At 33.7% G+C, this 12263-nt stretch overlaps 1 protein-coding gene across 1 annotated transcript in view; it reads right to left on the bottom strand.

Moving 5' to 3' along the window:
• The window catches only part of LOC131851500 (protein trapped in endoderm-1), a 44049-nt gene extending 34340 nt beyond the window's left edge, over positions 1-9709 (bottom strand). Inside the window, exon 1 of the mRNA XM_059202009.1 lies at positions 9574-9709. Within this exon, the coding sequence (XP_059057992.1) occupies positions 9574-9664 (91 nt within the window). The 5' untranslated portion in view covers positions 9665-9709. The remainder of the gene's footprint in view (positions 1-9573) is intronic.
• Positions 9710-12263: the final 2554 nt, after the last annotated feature.

Here is a 12263-nt window from a genome sequence, read left to right as displayed (position 1 = left end):
TATATTTGCTATTTATTGCAAGTACGCGCGATTCTCAATGTAGCTGCATAATATAAAGTACTATATAAAGTAATGTAGTAAATATGTATAATTAATATAAAATTATGTAAATGTGAAAATGACTAATACTGACAGATTTGATAAAAACATTAAATTATAATGAAAGCAAGTTACTGTTATTATTATTAATGCTAGTTCTGTTGTATATTAGTATCTGTTGTATATTACACACACAGACACATACACATAGACTCTCTCTCTCTCTCTCTCTTTCACACACACACACACACACACACACTGTATTCCCATTTCAAGGTGCGTAAATTCTCAGTCAAGTCCTATAATGTATGCATTTAAAATAGAAAATGATTTATTTATTTAACTATACTTATTACTAGTATTTACATAACCTAATTGTACAACTAAGAACCTAAAATAAAAAGCTTAAAAAAATATAATATGATGACTAAAATATATTATTAAAAGGGGTCCCTTTAGGCAACGTTCCGAAGATACTGGCAGCGTTTCCTCTTTGAATAGCTAGCCTAATTCTTTGTCCAAGGTAGCTGCCAGCTCTTCGGTCATCTGTGATGTCGACTAACCTTTTCGTTATTTCTTTGAAAAGTCTTATAGCGCTAGAAATATATAAATAAAGAAAATATAATATAGAAAAAGCTATAGAAGAGTGGATCCTTCCTGGCACAGGCAATTTTAATCTTAAAACGAAGCTTCAAGAAAATATAGAACTTAGTAAAGATTGGGTTACCAAAATAAAAAAAACATTTCATTTGATATTTTTAATATAATATACGAAAACTTACAATGTGACTGATGACTCCATTGCTAATAATGTACCATTTCAGGTTAATTTCACGCGGTTCCCCCTGGAAACCATCATGAGAAATTCTTGGTGAATTAGACTCGATGGCTTAACTGACCGGCATTCTCATCTTTTCATTTTGCACTGGTGGCCTGCCTACGTAAGCCGTAGCGCAGACGGGTACACCATATCATTATCACTTTAAAAAAACAAAGTTAAAACTCCTCTAATACCAAGCTAAGCAGAGCTTGTGTTATAGGTACTAGACAACTGATACTAATATATAGATTAATTTTTTAATACATACATAATATACATAGGAAACACCCAGACCGATACAAACAATCATACTCATGAATACAAATGTTTGTACCGTACGAGGAATCGAACCGAACATTGGAAGTAAAGTGGTGTGCTAAACCGCTAGACACCATGCCCTCGAAGTGAACCCTAAACAAGTGAAACTGCTGTTGTATTATCAGATAAAATAATTGAGCACTATTTTAACTAGACCTTAATCGATTAAACAATTACACAAAATACCAAAAAATAGTATGAATTTTCAAAATCACAGCCTTTCTTATGTACCATAATAGAATATTTGAATTTTGCAATGCAAACCATACTATTTAATTTTTTCGTGCGAGGAATTGAACCTGCGAGCATCGGGAGTAAAGCGGTGTGCTAAACCGCTAAACCACCGAGGCCGTCGAGTGTATACGTGGCAAACAAGCATACAGCCCATTTGATGGTAAACGCATGACATGTATGTGTTATCAAATAAATATATTTTCCTTCTATATTTATAGGATCATATAACACTATATACAAGTCGGCACTTATGTTGTGCACTATTATGAATGTGTGATTTCTATAACATTCCGCATTGTAACAAGCTCGCGTGTAATACGAGACGCTGCATTATCATCTGTGGATGCATTTCTCCATAATTGCATCAATCATTTATAAATCACAATAAATAATTACAGCTGATACCGGTTGAGAAGCTTCATAACTCTGTCACTGCACACTTAAATAGACGGTATATGTGATATCTCATGTATAACTGTAATTTTGTGATTGTTAAGGTAACTGTATTTTTTTGTCGTATGGAAAATTGTCCAGAACACGCTCCTCCCGCCGGAGAGGCGACGAGGGGGTGTGTGGGATTCTTACCCATAAAATTACTGTGTGGTTCACAGTATACCTATAAGAGCCATTGCCGGAGTCACGAGATTGCGTTAGCGTACCCACTGCTGCCCTGGTGGCGTAGTAGATGGTATAGGGCCGGCCCCAGGCCCCATCTCGTTGTTAGGGCGCCCTACTCGCCCTACTCAAATTTGGAAACGTGTAAAACAAAACAAAGATAATAATTAAATACCTGGTCAATTCACACACCGTAACTTTGTTCCAAGCTAAGCAGAGCTTGTGTTATGGGTACTGATACAAATACTTAAATATTATCTCAGGGTTGCTGCATTTTAAATGTTCACTATCAAGTAAAACATTACAAAGAATACTTATTAAAAAAACAAATTTTAGGCTTTCTACCGAAAATTCTTGGCTAGCGGTTGCAATGTCACGTAATGATTTTTTAATTTTTATTCTTATTAAAATTTTATTATTTCTCGATTAATCCTTACCTAAGTGGTAAGGAGTTAAAATTATATCAAATTATACTCTGAACTATTTACATTATTTTTATTATACACACACCGCTCAGACCAATAATATTGCTCTTTTTATTTTATATTTATTTTAATTAATATTTTCACGTACCACAGTGGGAACTCGCCTAAGAAAGCCATCTCATAAATACTTTTTCTAAAACTCAGTGGATGTGCATATATAATACCTCAACTTGTAGCCAAAGAGTTACTCTATCATTATAAATATGATTCAAATCTCTGACTATTCATACTTCATAGAATAGAGCCTCTAAAGTCAAGTAATGAAAAAAAAATACAAAAATAATTTTGTAACTTAAATTTGTTTGGTACAAGTTTATAGTATCAAAACAATATCAAGTCATATAGTGTGATACCATTTTAGAATGCTTAGAATGTGTACTTTACTATAAAATAAAAATATATTTAGTTTAGTCGAATATTATTTAACTAAAAATCCATATATCGTTATATGTACTATTTTCTTTTCTCAGACTTTCACTTGGAGATTTGACAGTTGCCGAAGCTTGCCGAAGTTCTAAATTTGGTTTTATTTATTAGGAAATATAATTTAATTTGATGGCATAACATTTTTTTTTGCAGTTTCACTGCGTAAAATATTTAAATCGAGTATAATATCATGGTGAGATTTGTTTTTTCTAAGTACCTATATTAAGATTTTCTTCTTTATTTGAGATTCTCTGTCTGAATACTCAAAAAAATACTTTTTGCTCAATTATTACTTTATATTTTATCTTTTGCCTTACTTTTATCAATTATTTCACTCAGTATATAGTTCCCATTCCCATACAGACCTATTCTATACCGCATAATGATAAATATTTTTTATCAAGTAATTTTGCACACGTATATGATCATTATCAAGTATAAAATAGTGTATGTATTTGCATATGAAATATTACAGTTCTTCATAAGCATTTGTCATTACTAAACAATTGTTAATTACTCATCTCGCCCCAATGAGTGAATTCTCGTGTACCAGACGCGACTTAAGTCTCTTATTGATTTAAAGTGATACAAATTATGTTGATTCTATCTCAAACTATATACGAAATAATTTTACCGAATCTTCAGATGCCAATATAGCAAAAATTATCGCAAGTATTTAGAAGTCCTTCATAACTCAGTTTCGTCAACGCTATACGAAATGTGGTCGAAAGAAAGAACAGTTTTTAAATAAAATAGCAATTGATAGGATGGTATTTTCACTGTAAATCTAGAAAAAACTACATGCGAACCTGAATCTCCTACTTCGACAGAGAAAAGAGGCAGACCTTCTAAAACGTACGAAGACAGTTCGGACAAAGAAACGAAAAAACAAGGGATTGCTTGATACCTGTGGACTTCATACTGAACTCATATGTACAGGGTTTAAGGGTTTCATCGTTGATATTTTACGAGCATTGCCGGCAGAAAACTAGAATGAAATGAACAATCTTAATGAGTAATCTTATTAATGAACCGGCACATATAACAGCATATTCAAAACATTAAGCTCTTAGCATTTTCATAAAATTGGATCTGAACAAGGCACAGTACGAAAATATGAGGAGTTGTTAGATAGCAACACTAATGACGGCAATACAGCCAGAAGATTTTTCCAAAATTATCATTGTACATTAAAAATCACTGGTATAGATGAGGAATTAATAAAACTGTTTTATGTTATGAAATGAAATGTGAATGCGTGATACGTCACTTTTCTGTCTTGCCTCTCGGGCAACTTTCAGAAGATGCTCAAGAGTCATGGAACAAAGACTATAAACAGTTCAGGCTTGATCATGCAAGACAATGTTCGAGGGTAGCCTCTAACAAAGATGTTCTACACGCATTTTTATATATATACCTCTGACCCATACATAAGAAGTTTAAGAAAACCTTCCAATTAAAAATATTTAGTACTTTTTGATGAAGCAAAGGAGCTCTTGAGTGACTTGTAAGCCATCTTTATAAGAATTTTTGTTTTTTACGCTGATACTTTTACTTATTTCTGTATAAACTTCTTAGGACATAAATGTAAGTCTACAAATTCTATATTTCTTGTATTCCTATATTTTTTATAACTATTAGAAATATTTTTTTACTCACATAGCATACATTATTTAAAAGTATATATATTTAAGATTATCAGGAAAAAAAATCATGTATATATCTTTATTAATACAGAAGTTATAGATTTATGAGATGAAAATGAGTCAAAGTTCCCACTGTGCGTACTCTCATATGGGTTGAAGCTGAAAATCAGTGTTTTGTTCCCTGAACAATGTTCCACGCTGAGCTTCGACCTTTTTGTATTGCTACAGATCACACATAATAACACAAACTTGTAAATCTTATGTCGTATTATGTATTGTCTAATTTTATGAAAATGTTGTGTGTGATCAGTAACAAACAAATAAACGACATATCTATCTATCTACTCATGTATCTAAGATTTATATATTTTATTCCATTAAGAAAAGGCCCATACATACTGGAATCTAATGCTAAAAGGTCTAAATTTGACCATTCTGAAGGAAAATACGAAAACACTGTCAACTAACAGATGCAAGAAAAACTAAATCATACTTTTGCTGTACAGAATTGAAAAGAACAGATGTGACTCTGTAACGATGTACCTAATTGAAGATATCCATTCAACTGGATTTACAATATGTACGGTATGAATAAGACCATTCTTATAACGGAGCGTATGTTTTATTGCTTATAAAAGCGAAATAAAAAGCGGGAGGCTGATGCCCTGGCAATGAAAGGCCTATTGATGTGGAGTTAAGGCGTCACGGATTAGGGTCTGATATTATCTGATGCTTGTATGGACTGCTCTGCTCTAATCACTACGACTAATTTATTCTTATTTAGTTACTCAACCAGTTGCTTGTGTATTTAATATTTTGACTCTAATGAATTACTCCTAGTTGGTAGTTTGTACTCACACGTTATATCTTTAAAATTTAAAGTTCCAACAGTAATTAACAGAGCAATAAGCAAGTTTCTTGCTCGTTCTTCTTGTGGTGAGACGGTTTTTCGAATAAGTGGTAGATTAAAATAAAATAAGTATAACCATTTGAAAGTGTTCAAATTTTAGTTTGTTTGGATAAAGAATTTATTATTCTATTTTATTCTTCATAGCGCGCTGATGTTGTTAAGAACATTTCGAAAGTGAGTTTTATACACTTCTATCATCATCATCATCATTGCCTTGCCTTCATCCCGTTATTTGACATCTTCCATTGATCCCTATCAGCCGTCATTTCCAAACTTACTCTTCTTTTATACACATCACCTTTCACACAATCCATCCCTCTTTTTGGTCGTCCTCTCTCTTTCCATCCATACACGTTCATGTTAAATACTTTCTTTAAGACACCCTCCTATATGTTCCTTCGCATATCATGTCCCTACCATTTACCATCAGATGGAAAGTATGCTGTTTGCTACCATCCTGGTATGTTAAAGTGACCTTTGCACCTCGCCCGTTTGGTGTTATGGGAAAGGTGGGCGTTATAAACAAGATCCGGCTAGATTCATACTCTATGGTTAGTTTAAGAGTTGCATTCAATGAATTACGAGCTTGCATCTGTCAGCAGCAGCTAGATCAAGATCAGCCAGTGATCTCGACTTCTTTAAATATTTTGACTACAACGTCGGCTGAATTTACATTTTATTTATTTTATTGTGCGATGTAAGGCGTTAGATACACGCTCACCATCGGCAGCTGGGTGCAGAGTTCTGTTTGACATTATTTATCTCATTACGCGAAAGTTATTTTTAAATATATTTTTGCATTTTCGGCCGACCACGGAGCACCAAGGTTTTCTCGATGCCAGATATTTTTGTTATAATAACAAAATAATGTAAATATCATTATGCGTTTTAATTTTAGCTTCGTAACTTGGCGGTTTCTTACTCCTCAGATCCAAAAGTTCGAATCTGGCAGACACCAAATAACTAGTGAGGTGATAGTAACACTGATAACAAATCTAGTTAATACGAAAGAAGGTGGTAAGAGAAGGAGGCGCCTCTTTAACCCCACTCCATCTTTGAGCACCCCATCGGGAATAACAACCGGTATTAGACTCATCGAGCTACGTGGAGCTATAAGTTTGAGAAATCCTGCAGTAGAATATAAACTTCCAAATATAAGCATGCAATGCACCGATATAGTGTTGCCAGATTTTAGATTTTCTTCCCAAGATTGGGAGAATATTTTGTAAAGAAGATTAAATGTTTAGGCATTGATGATGGGAAAATATGTTAGCGGAAAGTTATCCCCTCATTGCGCTAATTTATACTTATTTTTGTTAAGCTTTTAAAAGCAATACACAAAAAAATGTAGAATTCATGTCACATAGCAGGGTCGCCGTTATTATAGCAGTTTAGGCTAAACTGTTACACCTTGACTTATTTAAAAAAACATAACAATCCCGAAAATCCCAGGATTCATTTCATTTAAACCCGAAAATTTCGAGACTAAAATATGACCGGGATTCTGGTATTGTTATATTATTACAGCCTAAAATGAATAAAGCATAAAAGTAGAAATAATAAAAAAACAAAAGCAACATCCAGAATTTACAGTGACCACTTTGAAAAATAAATTTATTTAGTTCTACACTTTTACATTACTAAATATGGAATTTAAATTTAAATAATAAGAAATTGTAGCGCGGTGGTTAACCTCACCACTGTAACGTTATACATATATGATGTGATGAAGCAATTTTATTTGGTAGTGTGCTACATGGCTTATTAATTTATTAGTAACGCGTACATTCGACGCGGAGTCGTAACGTGGGCTGATTTTACACTGAACTTAAATCTACGTTGTGTGGAGACGTAACCTAATGGAAGGGTCTCAAGTGTTGACAGAACTATTACAAGTGTAGGCACAAAATTATTGTGAAAAATTTCTTCAAAATTATGTCCTAAAATTATAAATTGTTTTTTGAGTAAATATGGGAAGAAAGTGCATCTGGCAACACTGCCACGACCGGCGACGGTCTAGTGATGCGCCATTGTTTGTTTACACAGCCGCCGATCGAATGCGTCGTGTATCGAGCCCGCTGGAAACGAGTTGTTTGATGTCCGATTACGACTGGCACTTTGCGTTTTATGTTGCGTACGTGTTAAGTGATCGATTATTATTAAACATTCGGCTATAAATTCGAATTTTGATATTTAGTTTGGACATTAAAATAATACTTACAACGTCTATGTCTACAATACCTCATAAGAACCTTATCCATTATTTTGTAATGACATTTTCTATATGTTTATAATATTAACTTTATAAATCAGATCTAGGGCTTCATTATCTGCTTCTTCGTTATTCCGTTTATTTGGGATTGGCGTATTATATTTTTCTCTTCCGATCATCCCTGTTCGCAGTCATCTCGTTATTTACTCCCTTTCTTACCATATCATCTTTCACACAGTTCATCCATCTCTTTTGCAGCTATATCCTTCCACATTCATATGTAACATCTTCTTTAAAATATAAAAATATTATATATCCCTATATATGTTTGTATTATAAGGACGGGGGGGGGGGTCAATATAATAATAACCTAACCTTCCTCAAAAACCTGGCTATGTAATGCAAACAGTTCTTTTAAATTCCATTGATATGTCCAGAGATTATATCGTTTAAACAAACAAACTCTTGAGTCCTATATATCAATATAGATATAGATTTGTAGTGTAGTAGCTTAGAGTGTTTTGATCGAATAAATTGGTCTATTTACAACTCGCATCTATAAATCAAAAACACCGCTAAAAATAAAAATCATTTATAATGGAACTAATGAAGGTGATAAACTTGAAAATTATTTCATTTCTAGCTATTCTAAATGTTAAGTTATAGTAAAAGTATCCGAATTAAAACTGTATTACTTATTTGTAGCAAGACTTTCGATAAAACACGGTTCTAGCTTGACCCTTCCTTTCTTGGATTCATGGCCGATAGCGTAACAACTACTAAGAATATGTTTCATTATTCAAAAACTGAAAATACAATCCAGTGATGGACTAAGGCTAAAGTTAGCCCTAGGCAGCACTTTAAATTTTCAGTTATGACATGATATTTATCATCTATAACTAACACTTTGCCTTTGGTAGTTTTAAAAATTACGGGCCCTAGATACATGCCTAGGTTGCTTAGGGTTTAGCCCGCCTCTAAAACCTCCTAATGGCGCTTGCTGAGTTGTAACTCTACACTAATGTTGGCTGTAGCCGTAATAGCTTCTTTTTCTTTTGTGCCCTTTGTTACTGGAGTTAGCAATCATCTTGGAGATTTTAATTTTGTGCACCGCTGTTCTGAAAAGGGTTCTGGCGGCTGTCCCAAAGTACTGTCTTAAGTTTTTTAGTCATAACGTGCGGCGCCTGCTCAGTCTTCGTCGGCCCTGGATTAATAGCTTCAGAAATGTTATTCTTATACTCGTGTTGCTACTCTGTGTTGTCACAATTGTAAACATATACATCAACGCTTTCCACGAATAGTACCTAGTATACGTAAGTGCATCAACGTTTATGTGAATCGATAATATAAACTAACTTCAATATATAAACAATAATAAATAAACCGTTAAATAAAAGCGTCGTGGCTTAGATTTAAACCCCGACTTAGCTCCTAAAGGTTTCAAGGTCTGTGAGTTTGAATCTGGGCCAACACCAAAATGTTTTGTATGGAAATTTACATTTTTGAAACGCCTATAATCAAACATTTAAACTTTTTAAATTGGACGCGTTATCATACGTAAAATTAGGAAAATCATCCGTTGCTCTTCAATTTATGCGTGATCTTGGGGGTTGAAACACTGCCGAAATATCGGGAACTCAATAAGAATAATGAAGAAGATGAATGAAGATGTTATTTTCCTAATTTTACGTAGAAACAAATCTAAATCGAAATATGGTAGGCTTGCCATTCATTGTACAGTAGATTCAAATATAACGAGTGCAATGTGTGCATATCAATTATCGTATTGATCACGGTATCGACAATTAACAAGTCCACTGGTCACCCCATTTGGGATAGCAGTCGTAAAGAAAGAAAATCGTACGTACCAACCACACCAACCACGCTGAACACACACGCGCAGACTGCAGCTAATATCGTGGCTTCTCTCGGATAGAATGTAGCATTATGTGCTTCCATTTTTAGCAATATCTTTAATCCTAGGAATATTGTATAACTTTTCTCACTAACACTGCACTAGAACATCACTGGATTTGAATTTCGAAATCTTTCTTGTCATTTTATTTTTTTTATACTTTATGGCAGTTTGGATTATTTTATGCCTCATCTACTACTCATTTGAAAGTTCTTTGCAGATGAATTTTGCTTCAATCACGAATATATCCTGTAACAAATGAAGAGATACAAATTAAATTAGGTTTTAAACATTACTTGCTGTTATCCGGACTATTTCCCGCAGAGTTCCGTACAATTAAAAATAATTCTTTCAAATATTACAGCTAATAAATTCACGTATACCTATAACTGTTATATATTCTTTATTGCACCTTACATATTACGTAACTATATTATTAGAGACGATGTTAGTAAAACACGATATATCTCTAAAAGAGTCACTCTTCCTTACTATCACTGTATGGCATAAGAAGTAATAACTGTTGCTGAAGGCAACTTTTCTTATAGGTTTTATATACTTCTTTTCATTTTTGATATTTTGTCCCCTTTAATAGCGATTTTTTTTAATCAATTGTTAAGTTTCCCTTTGAGATCGCAAGAAAGCTTCTTTGCAATCGCAAAGAAAATATTACTAATATTTTAAAGGCGAAAATCTGTGAGTATGGATGGTTGGTGGTTTGTTATTCATTCACGTAGAAACTACTGAACTGATTTTAATGAAACTTTAAAATAATAAAGCTTATACAACAGAATAATACATAGGCTATGATATAAGAAGATATTAAGTAAATATAATGAAACAATTATAATTGGATTAAGTGTGATGCGGACAAAGTCGCACGAGTCAGTTTGTATACAAATATACCATATCAAGGCATATGCCTCATTTGCAACCCGTACACACAGTCTTCCTTCACAACTGCAATAATAACAATAAGAGAATTGCATGTCATAGCGGATGCAAGACACATAAATGATTCATATAACAGCAAAAATTTACATGTATGGAGATACAATATTCCTCAGAACCGATATATGGAAAGCGTTACTGACACAGTTTCAATCGAACGCAAGACGGATGTTTATGATGCAGGCCGTTCGCATCACTACTTTGAAATTGTAAAATGTATTCTTGTATCTTAAAATCGGCGGTTTGTAGTCAGGGTTCCGAACAAATACTTGCGTGCAACATTTAAAGTATGACCTATTCATGATACATTAGAGTCCAAATTATGTTGGTACGGTCAAGTCATGAGAAGACCAGAGCATATCACTCCAAAAGTGCCAATCATGATAAGTTACGAGTCCAAATTATGTTAGTACAGTCACGTCACGAGAAGACCAGAAGACCAAATTACTAGAAAAGTGCTGATCGTCAATCTTGAATAAAAGAAGCGTAGAAGACCTCGACTTACATGGATAGCAGATATCAAAAAAGACCTTTTATGTCTAAATTTAGACCCAATAACGATCAAGTTAAGAAGCTTCTGGAGACGACTGATTAGGAGAGCCGATTCCAATTAAAATGGGATTATGCAGTAAGAGTAGTAAGTAATAGTGTTATTGTATCATAAACAACATGGAAACGAAGATATTTTGTATCAAAATTTGCATCTTCTTTGTTTTTATTATATTTGCCCAATGCAATATAATAAAACATGTACAGAAAATACAGCAAATATTTTTACTATTCATATATATTCAATTACATTACATATACAGTGGACCCCCGGTAGTCCGACAATCATTTTGCAGGGCAGTGTCGGACTATCGAATTTGTCGGATTACAGAGTACTGCCTAAGACCCCTTATAGTCCGAATTTTTTTACAAAACCTTGTAATCCGACAAATTATAGATCCAATGATGATTCTTTATATTATATACATATATAGTGGACCCCCGGTTATCCGACAAACGTTTTGCAGGGCAGTGTCGGACCATCGTATTTGTCGGATTATAGAGTGCTGCTTAAGGGTCCTCTGCTTATAGTCCGGAATTTTTTACAAAAGAGTATCTTGTAATCCGACAAATTACAGATCCAGTGATAAGATTCTATGTTATATATGTATGTATGTATATGCACTCTGAAGTATATTGTCAAAGTAATATTCAATAACAAATAATAGACAATGTTGGATTACAAGGGGGGCCGGATCACCGCGGGTCCACTGTACACATGTACGTATGATACATACAATATATGCATACACATAGCCACAACATAATAAAAAAAATAGATCAATATGCTACTATAAAATATTTGTAAAAAGGACTCAGCATATTGCTGCAGCCGAAGCTACAGCGCTGATTTTCAACGGAGTCCATACGGTCTGGTCTTCTTATGAAAACATTTCAACGCCAAGTACTTTTACTAATTTAAATATGAATCCGAGAGTATTTCTATTGATATTGAGCAGCCGATGCTCGTTTGCTGTTCACCCATCGCCTCACGCCATCCATTGAATACAAACGACTTGTTATACAATCATGTTAGATTATGAGATATGTATATATAATAATGAATCTGGACAATTTACACAGCGCCATCTAGCCGCAAACTAAGGGTTTGCGTAATGGTTACTAAACAATTGATATAAATAT

The sequence above is a fragment of the Achroia grisella genome, unplaced genomic scaffold (genome assembly GCF_030625045.1).
Source record: "Achroia grisella isolate CSIRO2021 unplaced genomic scaffold, CSIRO_AGI_Agris_v1 utg784, whole genome shotgun sequence".
Taxonomy (NCBI): Eukaryota; Metazoa; Arthropoda; class Insecta; order Lepidoptera; family Pyralidae; genus Achroia; species Achroia grisella.
This window is presented reverse-complemented; position numbering and strand designations above follow the sequence as displayed.